Here is a 24,550-nt window from a genome sequence, read left to right on the forward strand (position 1 = left end):
CTCGGTCAACCCATGGCACCTGGGTCTGTCCCGTGACCTCCTGCTAGCGAGCCTTTGACACCTCAGAGTGCACCTGGCTTGGCACAGACACCGTGGTGATGTGACCATCACTTGCTGGCGATGGGCGGGTGTTGGTATTGATATAGTTCTTTCGTCAATCCACCGCCGTGCGCAGGGCCGCACTAAACCACAGGCTGATAAGGCCCTCGTATCTGGTAAGCACTTCTTCAGGCCCCCCGTTGCACGCTCAAGTGACAGCTGAGCGGCGGTAGCGCGGCCATCGCAATTTTTTTGTCCTTCAATTACGATGACAACATTTGTGACTTTTGCACAGCCAAAGCCAGGAAAGCATTTTGGTTTGAAGAAATTAGCGTATATCGAGTTATTTTACATTTGATGATGTAGTTACCTCGAGTCGAAAAAATGTGTTAAGTTTACATATGTAAATAAATATGTTTAATTACTTCACAATTAGTTGTCACAATATGTAAATATGCAATACATACTAATTCCCTACCCTCCTATTAGCTTTAGGCCCCTCATAACCTAAATCCGGCTTTGGCTGTGTGGATTGCGCAGGGATATTTGACCATACTTCACCGCGCTGGTCGCAGTGCGACCCCGCTTAGGCTATGAGATCTGAAGGGGTCGTACAGCACCGCGACTCCATCTTCTGCCCGGTGGGGGGTGGGGCTAAACCCGGCGCGATCCGCTCGTGCCTTCGGCAAACCGGCACATGCCGAATAATGCGCGGCGGGCGGCCGTGAATAAAACATGAAGCGGCAACTGCGAGCGAGCGACTCACAATGAGCAGTGCATCACGGAGGTTCTGTTTTATTCATGGCGAGGTTTTCGTATTAATGCCTCAGCACTTTGGGAGGTTGAAGAGGCCCTTGCTGCCGAGGGCTTAGGGTCAGAACGGCGGGCTTGGCTGGGCCGACGACTTCATCCGGCAGTGGCCCGATCGTGGCCGATCCAGGTGATCAAGATGAACTGAAGGTTACACACACGGGAGCCGTGTCCTGCTGGCCGTGGCGGTGGCGGTTAACGGTCAGCGCACCGGCATTGCGATTCGGAGGTCACCGGTTCGATTCGATCTCCCAGAACGGCAGTGAAGACAATGGGGGCGTGTTTCTTCAGTCTCTCCCTGGGATCTCCCCTCTGCCTCTGTCCACCCAGCAGTGTGAGTGGGTACAGCCATAGCGAGTCGGGTGGCACGTGGTGGGGTAAAGCGTTGGTACTCCTACCTCTTCCAAGGCATCGGGGCACGTCTGGTCAGCGTGGAGTAATAGGCCAATAACACCAACTAGAGCGAGGCTCTCCAGAGCTCCGCCGAGTGGAGGAGGCCCCTTCCGACAGCGGTGGGGTGAGCGACCGATTGCAGCGCTGCACCTTTGCCTCTCGGAATTTGGTCACGACTTGTGAGACATTGGGGGGGGAGGGGGCCCACTGGGCACGCCCGGGTTGTAGTTACGCTAACGGGACGAGGCTGCTGACACGCGCGTTACAATAACGCACGCATGGCGGAGACAGAGACCAACACCCGCACGCGGGAGGGCGCGACACGAACGCGCGAGTGATCCGTTCGGCGTCGCGTTACCGCACGGCAGATCTGAAACATCAGAATCTCTATCTATCCTAGAAGAATGTGATGAGCTACAAAATATTTTTTTCACAGACGTCCAGTATATATACGCTACGCGACCAGACGGGAAAGAGGAACATACGGAACAGGGAAAGTACCGACGCAGGATAATGAGTGGCGTCAATCAAACTGCGAGGGGAAAGTGAGCGTGCGTGGGAAAGAACACGACCTCCTCCGACCGGACAATCCACGCATCCGAGGCACAGGCACGATGATGGGAATGAGAGGCGAGGTGTCCCTCCTCCTCGTCATCGGCCACGATCTATCCACCAAAGGAATCGCCATCCCTCTTGCTCCCGCGAAACGACGAGCCCATCCTAGCGCTTGCGCACGAGCTCACGCTCCCATCGCTCCGTCTACGCGATGGGCGTCCCCCCCCCACCTCGGGAGTGAACATGGTCACGACCGGAGTGGAGGCCGCAGGAGCGGTGAAGCTGTCACCCCGTAAACGCGAAGCGCGGGTTTTACCGCGAGCACGACACAGGCCGTAGCGGGTAAAAGCGTTCCGGAGGAAATTATTTTCCCCTTGGAATAAAATAAATGTCTCCCGAATTCCGTCTCTCCCACCCGAGCACGACTTCATCCGCTGAACAAAAGCGTCACCGAGTCTCAAGTCCCAGTGGTTGTTTTTGTTTCGGAGGGTCCCGCTACTTTGGGATGTTTGGCCAATTCCGTTTAGAACGGCAAGATGCACGTGGAGAACCCAGAGGAGACCCACCACGAGCACTCGCTCACGCGGGGAAGGGTTAAACACTTCTCAGTCTCCGCACGAGTAGATTCGAGAATCCGTTTGCTAATTGTTACCTTCATCTTCGTGGCCACCTCTCGCTGCCCAAGCCTACAACTCCCAGGCAATCCCAGGCAGCAGCAGCAGCCGCTACCACCACCAGAGTTAGGTTGATGCAGTGTTATCGTTTCATTGGTCTGCGATGGGGATTGTTAGGCCACCGCCCTGTAATTTCTACGGGAAATTGCCGCATTCCTGCTGTCAATTGGCCCCTGTAAAGAGGATATTAAACGCACGGTGACATCACATGGACATAATTAGTTATGTCTTGTGCCCCCCCCCCCCCCGTTAAACAACACGCTGCACGCACAGAGCACTGCGTACACAAACTCGCGTGCGCGCTTACGCACACTCACTTGAGGCTGAGTCGACCTAGGCGAGGCTCATGACCGGTTCAGATAATCGTCATTGGTGTTCGCGCACACAAAGACAAAGATCCCCCGTATAGCCTTAACAGACTGGAGGGGCAAGTGCTGTTAGCGAGCACCTATGAAGGCCGGCACGGCACACAAAAGGGTGGGTGGCCAACACCACGCACGGCCGCCTTTGTCTCCCCAGTGGCGATGTTTACACACCAGACAAGGTACTAATTTGAGACTGAGTCGACCTAGGGGAGGCCCAGGACCGGTTCAGATAATCGTCACCGGTGTTGGCCGTGAGCGGGAATCGAACCCGGCTCGCCAGGCTCGTAGCGCAGCGCGCTAACTGCTACACTACCACTCCGCACAACAGAAAGACAAAGATCCCCCGTATAGCCTCAACAGACTGTAGGGGCAAGTGCTGTTAGCGAGCACCTATGAAGGCTGGCACGGCACATACATACACTCACGTGAAGACAAACAAGCACACACGCACATACACACATCCATTCAAAGGCAAAGATACTCAGTGTAGCTTTTCACAGACTTGGGCCAAGTGTTGTTAGCAAGCACGCACACATACACGCACACAAACTCACACACACACAAAGGCAAAGATCCCCTGTGTAGCCGAATAGTCTGTTGGGCCAAAGTGCACATACAAAGACCCCCGTATAGCCTTAACAGACTTTAGGAACAAGTGCTGTGAGCAAGTACCTATGAAGGCTGACACGCCACACGAGGAAGTGGGTGGCCAGCACCACGCCCGGCCGCCTTTGTCTTCCTGGTGGCGATGTTTACACATCGGACAAGGTACTAATTTGAGACTGAGTCGACCTAAGGGAGGCCCAGGACCGGTTAAGATAATCGTTACTGGTGGTGACTATGAGCAGGAATTTCCTGTCGCCATGTTCGTAGTGCAGTGCGCTAACCACGACACTACCACTCCCCATGTGCACATACAGGCTGTGCCACCGCTCCCTACGCACGCACTGCCACACTCACGCACGCATTCACTGGCACAGAACGCTCTCACTCCGGTGCACAGATACGAGAGCGGAGCGGCTAAACCTGTCACGACGCCGCAAGACCCTACATTCGTGACAAGCGACACTGAGAGCTGCATCACCGCAAACCACGACACTTCCCACAAAACCAAAATCCTCGACCGCTCAAGAAGGTGGTCGCCCCCCTCCAACACCACGTGGAGGGAGGGGTTCACTGGCGGCCCCAAGCAGAAATTATTCTTGGGGCCTGCTCCCATTTCAATGCGTAGGCAAGAGACGGAGATGCAGTAAGACGAGAGGAGACATGCTGACAAGAGGGAGGTGAGACATTAATTCACTGTGTTTATGTGAATTCGCTTCGATATGAACGTTCCAAGATGAAATTTGGTGCACATTTTTATCATTCCGTGATTCCGTTGCCCCTTGAGCTACGTGGGGTCGTGTCCCCTTGTGCTTGGCAATGCCTGAGCCTCGCACCCCTGAACCCGGCGAGCTCAAGGGCCCTCGAGAGGGCGGCGCGGAGCGGGCGATGGCGCCCGGGCGTGCGCGGGCCTGCAGCGACGCGGGACTCAACACAACGCTCCCCTCTCTTCTTCCTCCTCCTCCTCCTCTCGCTCCTTCACTCACAAGCCCCCTACCCCCTCCCCACCCCTAACCCCCCCCGCCCCACACCTTCGTCCTGCCTTGCCAGGGCAGGCAGCCACACCACGCGGCCGCACGGTGAAACCGTGAAGGCCACGGCCGGGAGCTTACGACGCCGCCCGTCTCTCGATATGGCTCCCGTGGAACTCGTGACTTGACAGTTGTCGTCGTGACTTCGACTAAGATGATGATGAGACACCGCTAGTGGGTCGGAATTCTTTTGGGTTGTGCTGCGCGTGGGGGGAATGGTGCCTGCAAAACTTTGTGTTGTTGTTTGGCAGAGCTCTCCGCTGCGTTGAAGCACCAACTGCCTCTCCCACCTCTCCCCTTGACGGCGGTTCTACCCGCAGCCCAAACCAATTCTCTGATCTTTCATTAAACTGCCGGTACGTTTTGCCGGTACAGTCACACGTGGCCGGGGCTCGTCAATAGTTGGGGAGGCAGCTGCCAAGGCCGTATCGGGACGCCAGACCGAGGTGTTGTCGGATTTGTACCGCCGTGTGATGTTTGGCACGATAATGTCCGACGTTTCGCTCTATGTTCTGGGTGCTTCTTCAGGAACCTACATTTACAATCAGGTGGAGCGATGAGATTAGCTGGTGTGCAGGCGCTACCCGGTAAAACAAAGAGAGAGATTGAGAGACAGACGCAGGGGGAGATTTCAGAGGGGGAGATTTCAGAACGGCAGATGGAGGCAAGGCACAAAGCTGGAACGGGGCAGACACCACGGGGGGAAGGCACGAGGCTAAACCGAACGCGCGCAACAAACTCCTTCGCCACGCACAAGAGAGGACAGAAACGCACCTGGAGGCTCCTCAGGGTCTCATGGTGTTCCCGCTTGAGTTTCTGCACCTCCGCCAGGTGTTCTACATGGGGGGGGTGGGGGGGGGGGTGCGGAGGCACGTCAGTGTTAGGCAAGGATGCCCCGAGGAAGAGTGGGGAGACGAGGTTTCTCCTCGTTACTCCGTCAACTCCGTGGTGTTTCCCCGGCGTTGCGCGTTCACGGCCGAGTCGACGTGCGGCCACGCCCACCCCTGATGGTCCGGGTCGGAGTTGATGACACTTTCAGAAGCTCATCATTATCATCGTCATCATCACATGCACGGCAGTGATTAATGCACGAGTTGTGGGGTAGACGCTACACCCCCCCCCAGCCTCCCTCACTCCCCCCTCCACCCCCACCCCACAGCGGTGCCCCCTTACCTGTTGGCTCCACCCACATGCCCGCCCCTCTCCCACCTGCATGTCCACAGGTACTCCCCCTGCTACCTGCCCCATCCTAAACTCCCTAGACGCCCAGCATTTGCACGGACCTCCACCTTACATGCTAATGTCAAGATCATTCAACAATCATCGTCCAGTCAACGTCGTCATGCAAATCATCGTCACGTTCAACAATTGTCATCAAGCTACCATGATCGTAATAAAATTATCATCGTTTACACCACCACACATGGACTGTGAAACGAGGTGGGAGCTCACAAAGACCGTGCGGGTTGCTGAGCCTCATGTACATGCAATAGTTTACTTTTATCGTAATCACTCAAATTCGGATCAAGTTCCTTCTCTGAGAATCGGCATATATTTATATCGATTCATTATGGGTGGAGAAGGCGAACGCTCTGCGCGGCGCTTGACGACCATTCCGATACCAATTGAAGTGCTTAACTTTGCCGGCGGGATCGATGGAATTCCTCAACGCCTCGCTCGGTGACGCGGCCCCAGCGGTAGCGCGCCCGCCGCTCATTGTAGAGGTTCGCAGTTCGTTCCCAGCGGCCGCTCCCATTAATACTGCGGTTGTAGTAACCGTAAAAAACTAAATATATACGCGTCGCCTTCTGCACAGCGGACGCTACAATCTCGTTTAACGTCACGGTAAAAAATTTGGCCAAATGTCAAAAATTACACGGCAAATTTTTCAATTGTAATTTTTGTATGAATCATTGCCCCCGACTGTGGAAACTTGGCAGGACCCTCTTGAAAACGAGTCACGAGACTGGGTGAGACCATTCCCGGGTCAACACGGAAAAAAAAATTGAGTTCCGTCCACCGGGGACGTACTGCTGCCAATCTCTCCCGGAGCAGGAAGGTCTCCTCAGTCATTCAAGGATTCAGGGCTCAACCCCAATATAAATTGTTACAAAGAAATTCGTACAAATTTACCGACGGGCGTGGCAGCCTCTCTTTCCTTCACTCGTGGCCAAAGCAGAATGCACGGCAAGATCGTGTAGTCACTCACGACGCTACCGTTTAGCGTTTTACATTTGCTTTAAACTTATTAAACATGGATATGTTATGCCCCACCCCCCCCCCCCCCCCCCTAAACGAGGTCACGTTAACAGGGTCGCTGTCACTGTGCCTCTCCCATGTTGCCTTCGTGAACACTGTCGCACCAACCCCCACTCATTCTCCACCGTTCATCTCCGGCCTCAACACCAAATGGCCACCGCCGCCTCTTATTCCGCTGCAGGTGAGCATGCACAGGTGAGATGTTAACCCCACGATCTCACTCAATCCCGTCGGGGCTCACGCGAGAAGGCGCGCTGTTAATCCCTCTCGATGTCATTGTCGCAGACTGGGGGGGTGGGGGGGTTGGGGGAGAGTGGGTGGGGGGGGCACCTGCCAAATCTCGCTGAACGCGCGCGATGCGGCATTGTCTGTGGGCCTCCGTGACGAGGGCGCAGAGCCAGGCCTTAGCGTGGGGGCTCACGTCGAGGAATTTCCATTGTGCGGTGTCCAAGGGCGGGCCGGCCGCCGAGGCCCTCACCTGGCAGTTGCCAGGAAACCGGGGCTGGGTGAGCTCGCCCCTGGCGGAGTCTGCGACTGCATGCGCTGTCTCGGGTAAAATCCTCCGGCTCTCCATTCGCCATGCACCGCGTCCGCGTAGGAACTACATTGTCGGCAGGCGGTCAGGTGGGGTCCCCAATATTTGACGTCTCGCACGGTCGCACCTAGGGCTACTGTATATCGTGGCTCGTCTTGCCCCACCAATCGCATCGTTACGCTCACGGTCTCGAACATTTAACGCTGTAAAGAGGGGGCGGGTCCGCCTTCGCAATAATTCGGCCACTCCAGCTCCGTAGCAGCTCTCTGCAATAGTACGTGACTGCTCTAATGGAATGAAAAGAAAACGTGGAACGTAAATGAAAGTATTTTCATAGAAATAAATGTAAACCGCGTTTTAAATAAGTGTTTTGTTCTTTTACGCTGTTGTTGGAAACATATCTCATGGTGGCTGTCAAGGGGGGACCCCCCCAACTCGTAGCTTTGGCCAACAGGTGGGGGGAGCAAGGCACCCCCTGCCCCCCCCCCCCCCCCCCCCCCCACTTCATATGGCCTCAGCGCGGACCAACAGTTCCCGCTCACGGCTGACTTACAAATTGTCTCTTGGTGGCTGCCCAAGCTTCTGCGAGTGAGATTCCTCATTCCAGACGATCTTCACGGCCGCACTAATACGTTGCTGAACCTTCCCACGTGCCCTGCCTGGGAGAAGGTCCATTGCCTCAAACGTCGCTGATTTATATTTTGCCTTTTAAGGCCGAACGTGTTGTGTTATTGTTGTTTGTCCACCACTGCCTACACAGCAACGTAATCAGCAGCGTTCGCCAAATCTGCTGTAGAGATTTAAGTGCAAAATCTTATTTCACCTTCATATTTGATATAACTGTCTCGTCAAGATGTAAACATATGAACGCCGCAAAAACAAATTCAACAGTTACGTGGCTGGACCCAAAATCTATTATGAACCATGATACCGTCCGAGAAACCCTCCTACGCGTGACCTCAACATGTTACGCAGCGGTATTTTCTGTGCCGTGCCTGGCACCCAAGTCAAGAATCCAAGCTGCACCAATCGATTCTGGAGAAACCGTGACAGATGGCAACCCCAGCCACAGCCGGAATTAGGTAACGAGACTTAATTGTGTCTCAAACCAGCCCGCGGCTTATTCAACCCCACCCAGCACCAAGACAAACATCCCTCCACCCCCCGTATAGCCCTGACCACGCTATTGGGTGCAAGTTGCTGTTCGCGAGCGAGCAGCGCCTATGAAGGCCGACAGCAACCACGCCCGGCCGCCTCCTTTGTCTCTCCGGTGGCGATGTTTACACGCCGCCCCAGGTACTTGCGTCCTAAGGATGGTTTTAAATATTCGCCACGTGTCGCTGCTCGACCACTCTCCGCCCACACGTAATGCTCGCGTGCACGCAGTTGCTTTGTGTAATTTGCTAAACAAACAGGGACCACACCCAAGCAGATGTGGCAGATGAGATGATTATCCCCCAGTATACCCTCGCAAACGTTGGGGCAACGTTTGGCATGCGGGCTGGAATTGTCGGCGCGGTCAACGTTGGGGCAACGTTCCATTGTTGTGCTGGGTCGCCGTCAGGATTCAAAATGAAGCGGACATCACTGGTGCAGATCCTGCTCTTCGTGACGCTCTCCGTCTATTGTATGTGTGACCAAGGCCGTAATTATAATATATTGCTATAAAATAGATGTTTGTCTATATGATTGTGGTTATGGTTGTACTTTATTAATCCCTAATCTTTGCCATTACATACAATGAAACAAGAAAAGCTAAAAAAGGGAAAAAAACAGAGCAATGTAATACAATAACACTATTAGACATAATTGTAAAAAATAAATCAAAAGTCCATCCAATGTGCTAGTGAATTTGGTAATATGTTAGGCAGGAAATGAGTTTTCAAATTTAGATTTTTTTTTCTGGGGGGGACCCCCAGACCCCCTGGAAAATTTGGTCCCCCCCAATGTTGACTCCACAGCTACGGCCTTGTGTGTGACCTTATCTTCCTCATCGAAATCAGCCATGCTCAATCCACTGCTGGATCAATGGCTCACCAAAGGCATGACCACCATCGTATCGCATGGTCCTGTGATGTAATAATCGTGCAAGACATTGTCAAGGTGTCAAACTTTAAGCTACCGATGCGCCTAGGTCACCGTTGCGAATGAGATTTCCACCCTGGCCTGCTTAGTTCTCACCTCGTTACACCAATTATAACTTCTACTCGACCGAAGCGGCGCCGGGTTTGGAGGCGAATCCTCTGGCCTGGTAACGTGAAGCGCAGCAGGCGCGGGGGCGAGTTAAACCCTGCGGTCTTGGTAAGGGGCCGTCCATAAATGACGTCACGCAATTTTGGATGATATTTGACCCCCCCCCCTCGTCACACGGCGTCACAAAAAGTCAGACCCCCCCCCTCAAATATGACGTCACAAAGCTCTGCCCCCCCCCCGCACCCAAAATCATATTTCCATTTTTAAAATAAAACATGCTTCAAATCTCTTTAAACTATTGTCATTATAGTGTGTATTTAATGTGGCGCTGCACTCTGATGTTGTAGGAGTGTTGTTATAACAATTAGTGTTGTTATAACAATTCTATATTTATTTAAAGTTGCGCGTTTTGATGTGACGTCACAATTCTCAAACCACCCCCCCCTTCTGGCCCCATATCGTCACAAATGTCTGACCTCCTCCCCCCCCCCCAGGTGCGTGACGTCATTTATGGACGGCCCCTAAACACAGTGCGAAGGGGACCCACCGGCCTCCGTGTACTTGAGGCCCAGCTTGTCCTCATCCGCCGCTGGCCGCGGGGGCGGCCACACGGGGCACAGGCGCCCGGGGCTGCAGCGCTCCTCCGAGTTCTCGGGCCCCACGCGGCCACTGGGGCTCGACGGCGCTGCACACTGAGAGGAAGGGCGGCCCACACACGCCAACAACAACAAAAATAAACACGAGACTAAGATCCCCCGTGTAGCCTGTAACGGACTGTTAGGGGCAAGTGCTGTTAGCGAGCACCCTATGAAGGTCCGGCACGGCACACGAGGGGGTGGGTGGCCAGCACCACGCCCGGCCGCCTTTGACTCCCCAATGGCGATGTTTACACACCGCGCGAGGTACTCATTTGAGGCTGAGTCGACCTACGGGAAGCCCAGGACCGGTACACATAATCGTCACTGGTGTTGATCGTGAGCGGGAATCGAACTCGGGCCGCCGGATTCATAGCGCAGCGCGCTAACCGCTGCACCACACGCACATACAAACACCCCCACGCATGGGTACGCACGGCAACAGCAGCTGCTATCCTCCACGACGTGACGGTGGTGATGTCACCCCAGGGCTCGTGCCAGGATAGGTGCACTTTGAGGTCACGGGGTGAAGTGTGGGAGGCTAGCTGCTGGTAGGAGGTCATGGGACAGACCCAGGTGCCATGGGTGGACTGACGGAGATGACTGGCAGATGGCACCACCACCTGTGGTACCCACTGTGCCAGCTACACAAACACAGACAAGGTTCCCCGTGTAGCCTACGCAGACTTTTGGGGCACGTGCTGGCACTGCACCTCACACAAATACAGACATGCATGCAAACCCACACTGGATATACTATTACATGTACATTCATTTTCATGGGCTGAATACATATACTGTACATCGTTTACATTGCGTATGTATATGTGTGTGTATATGGCCTGTGAGGAGCAGCAATGAGTTATTGGTGTGGCATGTAAACATCAGCACTGGGGAGACAAAGACGGCCGGGCGTGGTGCTGGCCACCCTCGTGTGCCGTAACGGACGACAACGCTGTGGTGGGCAGTGCCGTGGGGGGAGGGCCAATTCTGATTGGCCATTCCCCTCATGACGTTTGTAACCACCACAGCGGCCAAATGGGGAGTCTGGACAGGTGCGAGGGGCAGGTAACCCCTCCACCTTCAATTAGCTACCACCAATCCACAATTTTTTTTTATTAATAAGCTTGTGGTGGACGCCCCGGAGGATAAGGCGTCTGACGTCTCCTAGCCAAACCACATTGGGCGGAGCCAGGAGACTGAATCCTTACCCTTGGGGCTCCTCCTGAAACAACAAAAAACCACTACAGGTGGCCACGTGGAACGTTGGAACGTTCGAACGCTCACTGCGGAGGAGAGGCTGCCACTCCTCTGTCGGGAGCTGGACCGGTACCGTCTGGATCTCTGTGGTATTCAGGAAGTCCCGAGGACCAGCTCTGGCTCCTGCCACCATGAGGGGTGGACAGTCCGCTACTCGGAGCAGGAGACTGACTTCTTATGAACAAAATAATGAAGGGGGCGTGGGAGTGTGGCAGTGAGGTGTGGGAAGCTGTAAGCCCCAGGCTTACAGCTTCCCACACCTCACTGCATTCCCATCAACCAGAGGCGAGGAGTTGTGGTCATGGTTACTTATGCCCCCACCGAAGACGAACATCCGTGGAGGGATGCAGGCAAGGCCAATGTTTCAGATGCCTTCTATGACCTCCTGTCACAGGTGCTAGCTAAAGTGGCCCCTCGGGATAGAGTCATCTTGTTGGGTGACTTCAATGCCTGAGTTGGTCATGATTCTGGCACCTGGTCTGGAGTGATTGGAAAGCATGGGCCAGATCAGCTCAATAACAACGGCAGGAGGCTGCTACATTTTTGTGCAGCCCATGGGCTTGTAATTACCAACACGCTGTTCCGGCATCGGCGCATCCACTCAACATCACGGATGCATGCCAGGTCCAAGCAAGAACATCTGCTGGACTACATAGTGATGGAACAGCGGATGTGGGCCCATGTTCTTGACACCAGGACCTACTGTGGAGCTGATCTGCCCTCTGACCATCGAATAGTCATCTGTAAGATGTGCTTGCCATTCTTCCACTCCGGTGGTGGGTGTACACCCTGGACTCCATTCAAACCCGTAGTAGCATGGTCACAGCGAGCTGATGAAAGTTGCAAGCGAGAATTTCATTATCGCTTGCAGCTGGGGTTGACATCATCCCCCACTCCTGATGTCGAGGGGAAATGGGCGAGGTTTAGGACTGTGGCTCATACAACTGCAATGGCTGCTTTGGGTACACGGTTCAGACCTCCCCAGAGACCCTGGCTGACAGAGGAGGTGTTCAGGCTGTCTGAGAAAAAGCGAAAGGCCCACTCTCATCGGCTACAGCATCCTACGTCGGAGAATGAGGCGGTTTACCGCAACCTTCACTCAGAGGTTCGGAGAGCCGTGAGGCGCTGCAAGGATGGTTTGTGGTCGCGGGTTGCTGAGGAGATGGAGTCTGCCTCAATGGCCCGCGATCACAAATTGCTCTTTAATTCCATCAAAAAAGTAACCTGCAGCGCCACACCTATTGCCATCATTAGAGAAAGAACGGTGATCCAATCTCCGACCCCTAGGAACAGGTTTGCAGATTTGCTGAGCATTTCTGTGAGGTCCTGGGGGAGAGGAAATTCCTCAGCCTGGAAAACGTGGGACAAAGAGGGGATGACCCTGCTGAGGCTGCGGTGCCTAAAATATTGGAAGAAGTCACCCCCTGTGAGTGGCTGGCTGAGGTGCCATCTGTTGAGGAAGTACTGAAGGCGATCCGGAGTCTGAGACCAGGAAAGGCACTGGGCAGAGATGATCTCCCAAGCGAAATACTGAGGGAGAGTGGCGTTTGTACATAGGCTGCCCTACATGACATCATAACAACAGTCTGGACCACTGGATGGGTTCCGCAGGATTGGAAGGATGCCCTGGTGGTCCCCCTCTTTAAGATAGGGGACTGCACAGACTGTAACAACTACAGGGGCATCTCACTCCTCAGTGTGCCAGGAAAGGTTCTGGCAAAGATTATTCAACATCGCCTTGCCAGGCACGCTGAGGAGAGGCTTGCAGAGCCCCAATGCGGCTTCAGAAAAGGGCGGTCTTGCACAGATGCCATATTTTCTGTCCGTCTGCTACCGTAGAGGTGTAGGGAATTCCAATAAGACCTACATCTCTGCTTTATTGATCTGGTAAAGGCCTATGAGACCATCAGTAGGCCTGGGCTCTGGGTTGTTCTTTGTGCTTTGGGGGTCCCTGACCCTCTGCTCACGATCATTAAGGACCTTCATGATGGTGAGCGGGCCCGGGTAAAACTATGTGGCCGGGAGTCGGAGCCATTCCCAGTTCACCTTGGGGTGTGACCGGAGGAATTTCCACCTGGTACAGATACAATGGGTGGCTGATCGATGCCCGGATGCGGTCAAGGGATGGCTCCCTATTGCTCAACCACGTTATGTATGTCGATGATCTGGTAATTGCTGCTCACTCAGAGGAGGAGTTGGAGGCGCTGCTGCTGAACCTGGAGCTTGCCACGAAAAGGTGGGACCTTACCATAAGCCCCACCAAAACTAAGCACCTGCCTGGGTATTTTGTATCATCGGACACTCCACCCCCACAACTCCCAATTGGTGATAGGGCAGTTGTGGAGAGAGTGGAGAGTTTCCCATACCTGGGCAGTGTGCTCATGACCGGCTCCGGTTTAACAGCAGAGGTCTCACTCAGTTGAGCGGCATTATCTTTTCATCGGTTGCAAAACTCTGTATGGAATCTACCTGATCTGTCGCTCCGCGTGAAGCTTCAGGTCTTCTTGGCCATGGTCATTCCCTCCCTTCTCTACGCTTGCGAAACGTGGACCTCCCTAATGGAACATCTTCGCCAGTTATAAACATTTAGGCTGGCCTGCCGACAATCCATCTTGGGTTTAACCAGGCTGGATTGTGTGAGGACCTCACAAATCCTTGAAAGATCTGGACAAAGTCCCATTGGTGAGGTGCTCCAGCAGGCAAGGCTGCGTTGGCTGGGTCATGTAGCCCGCATGCCCATCCACCCCATGCCTAAACAGCTTTTGTTTGGCCGGATCGAGGGGACTAAACGGGCGTGGCATGGGCTAGAGAAGACATGGAGTGATGTGGTACAGGAAGATGTGGGGCTGAGTAGACTTGCCGATGACTGGTACCAGCGGTGTCAAGATCGGCCTCTGTGGAGGAGGCTCGTGAAGGACGCTACTGGGCAGTTGGAGGCAGTCACCCTCCAACAACAACGGAGGGCAGAGGAGCGACGCTCACAACAACGAGCGGAGCGCCAGGTGGCTAAACCACAGAAAGTTGGCACGATAGGGGGCACAGGTGGTGCATCGGCCAGTCATCTCAGTCGACCCATGGCACCTGCTGGGTCTGCCCCGTGACCTCCTGCCAGCGGGCGATCGACACTTCATGTGGCCTCAACATGCACATAGCCTGGCACAAGCACCGTGGTGACATCATCGCCACTTAGTGGCGAATGGCGGTTGTTGTTGTGCCGTGCCGGCCTTCATAGGTGCTCGCTCACAGCCCTTGCCCCCAACAGTCTGTTAAAGGCTATACGGGGGGTTTTGCCCTTGTTTGTCTGTGGCCTATACAAGTAACACATTTTTAATATGAGGTAATAATGTATAGTTCAAAAGCACACACGAATACGCTGTGTATCATGTGTGTATGTGCAGTTGCCCCAAGAGTCTGTTACAGGTTATATGGGGGGGGGGGGGGGGAATCTTTGTCTCTTGTGTATGGCCAAAAACATGAATGAAAACGTGACGAAGCTTTTCATTGGTTGCAACATCCAAACGCCACCTGCGCGTACAGATCTTTTAAGACGCCATGTGCTAGGTGTCGTGGAAAGCACCGGCAAAAGTTGAATACCTGGCTCCGAACCCATTGATTCTCACCCGTCCGTGCGTGTCCTCTTGTCTATGGCCACGCGGGAGCCACCGCGGCGGACTGTGCCTCTTCCAAGGGTGCCCCCACGACACGCAGGGCAACAGTCAACAGGCGGCGAAAGGTTGATGACAAAAAAACACGTACGGCTCTTTCTCAATCCACTGCCGCACGACAGCCTCCCCCCTGTGCCGTGCTGCTATCGGCAGGGGGGTTATACGACCACGCTTCACCCTGCTCGTCAACGTTATTTTGGTTTAACACGTAGGCTTTCGCGACCAATATCCATAATGGAGGCTTTTGGGTTAGATGGCGTTCATATAAATGTTTAGTTAAACCTGACACCACCCGACACGGCTAATTAGTAAGGTCTGTCACGTAAACAAAACATGGCAATTATTTACGAGTACAGCACACCGGTGTGTTGGAGAGTAAACCCACAAAATTTACGACGCATTTATATTTTTACGACAGATTTATATTTACGCGATCTGACCCAAAAACCTCGATTATGGAAGGTTATTTTGTTAAACCGGGTGAGAACTCGCGAGGCCAGAACAGCCTTCTCATCGGCACGAGTGACCTGGGGTGTCACGTCTGCCAGTAGGTGGGGGAGGGGTGGTGATGACTGCTGTTGATGTGTTTGTGTGATCCCAATCGAGTAATTTGCGGTGTCATTTTTGGAATGTGGAAAATTAGCAGTGATGGTCGCTCAAGGTGTGGTGCATAGACATATTACAGCATAGTAGAGTGCAACAATAGATTTTTCTGCACTTCCTTCAGCTGACAAACATAGCCCCACAGCAGCCTACAACAACCTGTTTTGTAGATGGTGTTCACCCACTCAAGTATAGTCCAGGTTGTGACCTGCTTAGCTTTGGAGACACGGCGCATTTGCAGGTGGTTTTGAGCAGAAGCGGCTACCATAAAATCACTCGTATAGGGAAAGTCGTAAAATGCATTTTACTTACTAATGATTGATTTAAGAAAGCCACACAGAGTCGTATATGACTCTTTTTCAAGAGGGCCCCTGCTATACTGGGTTTTTATTTTTAGTTCTTTTCAGCCAATCATTGATGAGTATTTATTATACAAGTGGGAGGAAAACGGAGCATCCTGAGAAAATGTACGCATGCGAGGGAGCAACACTCTATCCCCGTACAGACGAAAACAAAAACTGACGTTTTTTTTAATTTTAGCAGGTAAGGTCAACTGAGATGTAAAGTTATTTTTCAGCAGCAACCTGGCCACAAATGATAGCTCAACAAAATGCCTCATCACGTGAAAATTTATAGCAGCCAAAACTCTCAATGCATATTGATTCTAAATGTAGAGGGAAAAACCAGAGGACCCAGATAAAATTCCATTCAACCTCAGGGAGAACGTGCAAACTCCAAATATACTGACATTGGAAAGAGGCAGTTTAAAATCACATAAAATGGTACGCTCACGTTGGTCAGGCATCGAGCCCAGTCGCCAATTAACACCGATCGCCGAGCAGGAGTTTCCAAACGCGAGAGAGGAGGGGGAGTACGACGGGCGTCGTACGTGGAAATAATTGGTTTGCAAGTCTGCACCGCTTACCGTCTCCGAGTCTGGCGACCGGCCGTGGGGCGGCGATCGGCTCCCGCTGTGCGCCGCCTGTTCCGCCCTCCTCTCCCCATCCAGCACGGCCAACCCCGGCGCCGGCAGCCAGGAGTGATTCGTCGGCAACTCATCGCCGATCGCCGTCACCGACAGCAGCTTAGGGTGACCATCATGATCCCTCCTCGCCCGTCTCGACAATGCCGACTGCGGCGCTGGCGGGGCCGACGAGCCCCCGCCTGCAATACCGGCGCCGCCGCCACCGGCGGCGTTGGCCTCGGCCAGCTGGACTTTGCTCTGCACCGCCTTCTTGAGCTTCATCACGGCCAGGTCGGTGTCCTTCAGCTTGATCTCCGTCACCGACTCCTCGCTGCCGCCACCGCCGCTGCCGCCAATCTTGATGATGCGCAGGCCGCTGAAGATGTTCGGCAGGCGCGACAGGAAGCTGTGCGAGTCCGGCTCTGGCTGGGATTTTTTATCAGTGTCGTCGTCACCGCCGCCGGGGCTGGTGAGAACAGGCGACGTTTTCCGAAAGACGAGGTCGGGCATCGACTTGTTGGTGGCGCCGCCGGTGCCCATGCTCAGGCTGTCCGGCCGCGGCAGCGAGGCACTCGTGTCCGCACGCTGTCTCGTGTGGACGTAGCCGTGGTGCGCCGGGGATGCCAGGCCGGATGACGAGTCTGAGCAGCCGCCCTCGCTTAAGGTCACGCTCGACGCCGACCCCAGCGCCGCCGATGAAGACGAACGCGACCTCTCACCGTCAGACTCGGTGGGCCCGGCCGCACCGGTCTCACGGGCATCGCCGCTCACCAAATTCGTTTCCAGACAATCTCCAGCTGGCGTACCACTGGAACGGTGTGGGCCGTTGGCCGGAACTGGATCGGCATGCCGCGCTCCGTTGCTCGGCTCGTCGGACGGAGGCAGAGCGCTCGGTGGGGTCGAGTCGACCGTAGGTGAATCAGCGACGACGGAACCGGCAGCGGCCACATCAGCTGCTACCGCCGGCGCGGGGGGGCCGCCACTGCCCACTGTTTCGTCAGCGGCGCAGTAAGGGGGGGCCTCTCGGCTCGTTTCGTCTGCATCGATGAACTCAAGCTGCTCCGGAGGATCAAACGGCCGATCGGCGATGGTGGGGGTGGCCGTGGCGACGTTGCTCTCCCTGCCGGCGTCGCAGCCCCTGCCGGCGTTGCTGTCCGTCTCGCCCCTATCAGACGACGGCGTTGCCAGTTGGCTCTCCACCCCGGAGTCATCCTCATTGTCGTCACCATCATCGCCCGCAACTTTTTCCAAAATCGCGGGCACCATCTCGCACCGAGTCACCCGGGGATCGGGTATGCGGTCGCTGTCAACACCGGCCGGTGGCTCCGGTTGTGACACCGTGTTGTCCCGCTGTGCATCACAACCGTGGCTGCTGTTTATATTGCCCACATCCACCCCAGCCGCGACATCCCCATGGTCATCCCCGTCAGCCGAGTGAGCATCCACCTCCACGCCCGGTGTCTGAACGGTGGACTCAGCGCGCACCGATGCTCCCCTCCCGTCGGTCTCCGTTTCAACCACCGCCGTCACAGCCGTCTCTTTCACGCTGTCGCCGTCACCGGCCGCGATCATCGGCACCTTCACGATGGGAATGGGTCCTGGGATGGCCCTCCCGAAGAGCGCCAGCATGCCGAAGCGCTTGCTCAGAAACGTGAGCACGGACTCCTGCGGCTCTGGGTTGGCGGGCGCGACGGCCTCGGGCGCCGGCTCCGGCTCCGGGCCGCCGGCGCCAGGTTGTAACGCATCGGCCTCCGTGCAGGTGCGGCGTGCCTCCTCGCCCGACTCCGCTCCCGACTCCTCTCCTCCTGCGGGCGCTGCGCCTGTCGCACGACGGCACAAAGTGGCGTGGGCGTCATCACGTGCGCCGCAATGCGAGGGGGTGGTGGTGGGGAGGGGGGGGGAGGTTCAGTTGCGTAGCCAAGACGGTGCGAGCGGTACTTGTGTATACGCAGCGCAGCCGCCTCCACCACCGTTCTCGAGTGACACTTTCAAAGGGGCCTCGCATAACTCGCGCAGTCAGTTGCGCGACAGTCGGGACACGGGCTGGGCTATTTTTGTAAAGCTTACATTGTCTGTAAAATCGTCACGGAGCCGTTTAAAAACAGAAACACCTTGAACAGCCGCGATCATTCAACGGAGGTGAACTTCGTGTTCGGGAGGGGGGGGGGGAACTAAACGTAAATGGCACTCCAACCAAAATATTTATGATTTAAGAGGTTTTGTTGATGCTTTTGGACTGATAGCAGCTGATTCATCGACTCGTTACGATCGCGGCGTCATCGTGGCCGAACCCGTTGGTGCCACCGCCATCGCTCCTCCTCGCTACCGTCACGTTCTCCCCTCCGCCAGATCCCGCAGCTGCTGTTTCTGGGTCGACACGTGGTCTCATCCTATCATCTCTATCCACCCGTGGGTCTCGTGTCGTATATAATTCGTTTAGCCTCCCGGTTTGGTTTTGCAAGCAGTGGTTTATTCTCTTCACTCAGCCCGGGGATGGAGGAGTCGTGGGAATGACAGCCTCCATTTCCCATCGCTCTAGCGGTCTAGCTTTTTTCCAACCAGAGCATTAACGACTCCACTGCTTGCTGGAAGTTAGGACTCATGGGGACAAAGTGCAAACTGCACCCAAATGTCAGCCGCTCACAGGGGCCCATAGAATGCTATTTGCATATTGGTTGTTGCCGGATGTCTGGGTTCATCTGGGTCAGCAACCCAGGAAATTCACCCCCACCCAGCACACCACGTCCAGTATACTTCTCGCTACAGCCATGGCTACTACGAGTCATGTGCCACCTACTCCAGTTTACCAGCGACCTGGAAAAATATCCACACCTCGGACCACCACATCTAATATACAACCTCTCACCACAGCTATGGCTACGAGTCAAGTACCACCTCCGTTTGGCACAAGGAAAGAAGAAATTGGCGAGAAATTTCGCCGAGCACCTGACCACGAGCCCTTGACTTGAGGTCCCTTCCATGGTTGTGTCGCCACTTGCCTCCCTCTGCCCTTTGACCTCCTCGCAACTTGGCTCACCTGAACCGCAGCCGGTAGCTCGTCAACAATGCTGGACCCTGCTACCGGTCGAGCGAATTGACGACGCGAGACTGAACAGACGTGGCACCACGTGGCCACTTACCACTGCGGCTACGCAGTGCTGAAGAATTTCAAGAGCACAAAGCCTGGCCGAATAATATTTTTGCACTGCACTATAAAAAAGTAATCAAGGCAGAATTGATGCAAATGAAAACGAGACGAAACTGTTGCATCAAATCACAGCCCTTAATGCTCACGATTAATATCACCAGTCGGGGCGGGGGGGGGGCTTGCTGAATCGATACAAGGTGAATCATTTATCAGAAATGCCACTGCAATCTGCTGCCCTGTAGTAACGGTGAGCGCGCTGGGCTTTAAATCTCGCGGTCAATCCCCCCCCCCCGCCTGTGTCCTCCCAGCAATACCAAGACAGAACCAACCCTCGGTGACCTCAGCAAGCAGGACTTTAACCCGTGAGATCTCAACTATGCGGCAAGTCCGAAAGGGAAGGGAGTGGGAGGAGAAATATTGTTTGACTCAAAACCCAAAGCAAACGAACGGCAGCGTTTGACGGCAATGATTGTAGACTTGGAGACAGGAGGCAAACCCGAACCCCGAGAGTTGGGGGCCGGAGGCTTCTTGTAGAAATCTGCATGGTCACGGGGAGCGAACATTAAACGCATGGCAAGCACCACGTTGAGTGAAGCTGCAGTATGTAAACAATGGCGAGATCCCCCATGCAGCCTTGGCGAATGCTGGGTCAAGTGCTGTTAGCGATCACCTATTAAAGCCGGCAAGGCACAAGATGGTTTTTGGGGGAGGGGAGGGGTCACAACCATTCCCCGCTGCCTTTGTCGCTCCAGTGTAGCCATTTACACACCGCACCAGATAATAATTTGAGGCAGAGTCGACCTCGAGGAGGCCCCTGACCGGTTTAAATACTCGCCACTAGTTACTGGTCGTGAGCGGTGGTTGAACTCGCGTCCCCGGGTCCGTAGCTCAGTGTGTTATCTGCTACAAAGACAAAGATGCCCCCAAAAGCCTTAACAGACTGTAGGGCCAAGTGCTGTTAGCGAGCACCTATAAAGGCCGGCACGACACACGAGGGGGTGGGTGGCCAACACCACGCCCGGCCGCCTTTGTCAAATAAGTACCTGGTGCGATGTTTATACATCGCACCAGGTACTTATTTGAGGCCGAGTCGACCTAGGGGAGGCCCACAACCCGTTCAGATAATCGTCACTGGTGTTGGCCGTGAGCGGAAATCGAACCCGGGTCGTCAAGTTCATAGCGCAGCGCGCTAACCGCTAACACTACCGCTCACACACGCGTGCACACATACACACATCAGGCTCCAAGACCGGTGCACAGTGACAGACGCGATTGATAGCCGAGCATAGCTGTTGATTATGGTGCTCGTAATGACGGTGCTGGCATTGACGATGTTAATGATGATGATGCTGGCGTTGATGTCCTGGTGACTGTTATGATGATAACAACAACGGCGATGATGTTGATGATGTTGAGGCAGCCCTGCCACCCACACGGCCTATACCCGCAGGTGCGCGGGCTTTTTACCTGGCACAGCACCGCACCTGGCTCAGCTGTCTGCCCCCCCCCCCTCTCCCCCCCGTGTGTGCGCTCGCATTGAGACGGCGGGTCCCCTAGGGGGGGCGGAGGATGACCTTCCCCACAGGTGACATTGTTTGCCGAGGTGAGGCAAGCGCACCGCCACCTCCGTACGGTCAAATCACCCGTGATACACCCCGGTCTCGTCACACCTGAGAAGTTAAAGCAGGGTTGAGTATGGAAAGTGTGTTTTTTTTAATGGGACACCATCGTACGTTGAAATAGAAACAGGTGCTATAGGCTGCAGGGGCTCCGTTGTGGGAAATTGGGGGCGGTGCGGCTAAATCACTCGTTGCGCTGCACTTCTATGCTCCCCGCATTCACCCACTCGCACTGACCAGCGGCGAAGTATGGTCAAACAACCGTCAATGGCCGACGCGCCGTGGGGGGAGGCCTTCATCCAGCAGTGGAGTTAATTTAAATTAGACGCGTGTCTGTACGATTGTTGCATCGCGGGTCCGTGAGACGACGAACAGCTTGTTGGAGGGAGCCCTTCATCCGGCAGTGGATTGACCAGGGCTGATAAGTGATACGTCCGTCGGTATTGTTTGTAACTTGAAAGAGCGACGAAACAGACGGAGGAATATTGTTGCAAAATCGAGCCAGTCAGATTCTGTAAACGATGACGGATGCATGAGTGTGTATGTTCAACCGTGAGTTCAATGGGGGCATTTGTGTGCACGTGCGTGTCTCTGGTATGTGTGTGCGTGTATTTAACCACGGGTGTGTTGTGTAAATGTGTGTAACTCTATGTGTGTGCGAAGCGGTGGCGAATTGGTTGGCGCACTGTGCCATGAAGCCGGCAACTGATGATGAAAATATCTGAACTAGTCCTGGGCCTTCCTTAGGTCGACTCAGCCTCAAGTGGGCACCTGGCGCGGTGCGTTAAGCATCGGCACTGGTGAGTCAGCCAGCCGGGTCGGCCGGGCGTGGTGCTCACCACCCATCGCCTCCGTGTGTCGTGCCGACCTTCATTGCTGCTTGCTCAAAGCACTTGCCCCAGCAGCCCGTTAATCGTCACTGGTGTCGGTGGCCGTGGGCGCGGGAATAGGGAATCATCTCACCAGGTTCGTGGGGCATCGCTCATACAGCTACACTACCGTGCGTGTAGCTCTGGGGAGCGGTGGTGTCGCGGTTAGCGCTACACTGCGCTATGAACCTGACGACCCAGGTTCCATTCCCGCTCACGGCCAACACCGGTGACGATTATCTGAACCGGTCCTGTGCCTCCCCTAGATCGACTCAGCCTCAAATGAATACCTGGTGTGATGTGAAAACATCGCCACTGGGGAGACGAAGGCGGCCGGGCGTGGTGCTGGCCACCCACCGCCTCGTGTGCCGTGCCGGCCTTTATCAGTGCTCGCTAACAGCACTTGCCCCAACAGTCTGTTAAGGCTACACGGGGGATCTTTGCCTTTGAACTCAAACACACACACACGCGCGCGCGTGCGCAATCGCCCAGAGCCGTTAGCAGCAGTGTCCAGTAACCCCGTAGGAGGAGAAGGAAAGCCCTTGTTCAACTCGGGGCTCCGGACCGCGTCTCGCAATCAGCAATTACCACCCCCCGCGTCATCACGCACCACGAATTCCACCCTCCCCCGCCACCACCTTCCCCCCCCCTAGCCCCACCACACGCAGTAAATGCTCCACGTTGTGTCCCGCCGCGCTCTCCGTCCCAACCCCTCCTCCCACGCCTCGCGTGAATCATTACCCCCCAAGACACAGCGGCAGCCAGTGTGAGAGTGCGGTGCGATTGTGAGCTCACACGAGCGCTCGTAAACGCACCACGGAGTGTGTCTGCTACGCCACAAACGAGCCACGCTGGGAAATTCCACGTTCCTATGGCGAGGCGGGGTGGGGGGGGGTTTACAAACTTCCCTGGGTTGGTGAGGTAAGGGGAGTGATCGAGCGGTACAGAAATATGAATCCTTTTAAACAATTTCTGGGGTCTCGTGGAGGGGGAGGCAGGCGGTCAATCACCCCCCTACCCATTTTTGGGTGAATCCAAGACAAGACGACCACTGTGGACTTCCACACAACTAGGTACCCATTCTATGGAGCTCGGATGGAGGGTGGGCTGAGTCAAGCCCCATCCAACCCCAACCCGCGCTTGAACCCGCAACATTCCGATTGCGAGCCACTCGCTCTACCCCCCCCCTCCCCCCAGAGTAGCCACACGAGCCGCCTCCTGAGCACGCGGTCAGACACTCCGAGCAACAGGCACGACGTGGGTTCGCTTTCATCCAGCAGTGGATTGACAAAAGAGCTGTAAAAACACAGACTAAACACGCACACTAAACACGTCCAACACCCGCCCAGCCCAGACCAGGGCACGCGAGGTCTGGCTTGGGGCCAGTTATTACGAATGAAAAGATCCCCCCGTAGAGCCCTCAACAGACTCTTGGGGCAAGTGCTGTTAGCGAACACCTATTAAGGCCGGAACGGCACACGAAGGAGGGGATGGGTGGTCTTCATCACGCCCAGCCAGTCGACCTAGGGGAGGCCCAGGACCGATTTAGATAAGCGTCGCTGGTGTTGGCCGTGAACGGGAATCGAACTCGTGTCGCAGGGTTCGTAGCACAACGCGTTAACCGCTACGCGACCGCTCCTCACAGCAGCAGCACGGCCACGATCTGCAGCAGCTGTAGCAACATCATCATCAGCACCGCTACCAACAGGAGCAATATCCTCATCAGCAGTCACACGACGCTCACCAGCACCAGTGTCAGCATCCTCGCTGGCAGAACCACACTCACCAGCAGCAACAACCGCACCACCTTTACCACCACCATGCTCGAACCCACCACCAGTAGCACCACCACACTCATTCATGACTTGCCACACCAGTAGCACTCCCACAATCACTCACCACCAGCAGCAACAACCGCACCATCTTAACAACCACCACCACGCTCAAACTCACAACCAGTAGCACCACCACCTCCACATCCACCAACCACAGCAGCACCACCACTCACTCGTGAATTGCCACACCAGTAGCACTCCCACAATCAGCACCAGCAGCAACAACATCACCACCGTAGCCACCACCACGCTCAAACTCACCACCAGTAGCACCACCACCTCCACAGCCACCAACCACAGCAGCACCACCACTCACTCGTGAATTGCCACACCAGTAGCACTCCCACAATCACCACCAGCAGCAACAACAACCTCACCACCGTAGCCACCACCACCTCCACAGCCACCAGCCACAGCAGCACAACCACATGCACCAGTGACTGCCACTGCAGCAGCAGCAGCACCACGCTCACCACTACCCTCCAGCAACTAACG

General features: G+C 55.1%; 1 protein-coding gene across 7 annotated transcripts in view; it reads right to left on the bottom strand.

Moving 5' to 3' along the window:
- FMN2 (formin 2) overlaps window positions 1-24,550 on the bottom strand; it is a 65,126-nt gene that overhangs the window by 30,884 nt on the left and 9,692 nt on the right. For all 7 annotated transcript variants that reach the window (XM_076070520.1, XM_076070521.1, XM_076070519.1 and 4 more), the window contains 3 exons: window positions 16,546-18,404; window positions 10,005-10,149; window positions 5,245-5,306 (listed from right to left, as the gene is read on the bottom strand). In XM_076070520.1, the coding sequence (XP_075926635.1) occupies window positions 5,245-5,306; window positions 10,005-10,149; window positions 16,546-18,404 (2,066 nt within the window). The remainder of the gene's footprint in view (window positions 1-5,244; window positions 5,307-10,004; window positions 10,150-16,545; window positions 18,405-24,550) is intronic.

The sequence above is a fragment of the Petromyzon marinus genome, chromosome 29 (assembly GCF_048934315.1).
Source record: "Petromyzon marinus isolate PM22_M1 ecotype Great Lakes invasive population chromosome 29, UKy_Petmar_22M1.pri1.0, whole genome shotgun sequence".
Classification (NCBI taxonomy): domain Eukaryota; kingdom Metazoa; phylum Chordata; class Hyperoartia; order Petromyzontiformes; family Petromyzontidae; genus Petromyzon; species Petromyzon marinus.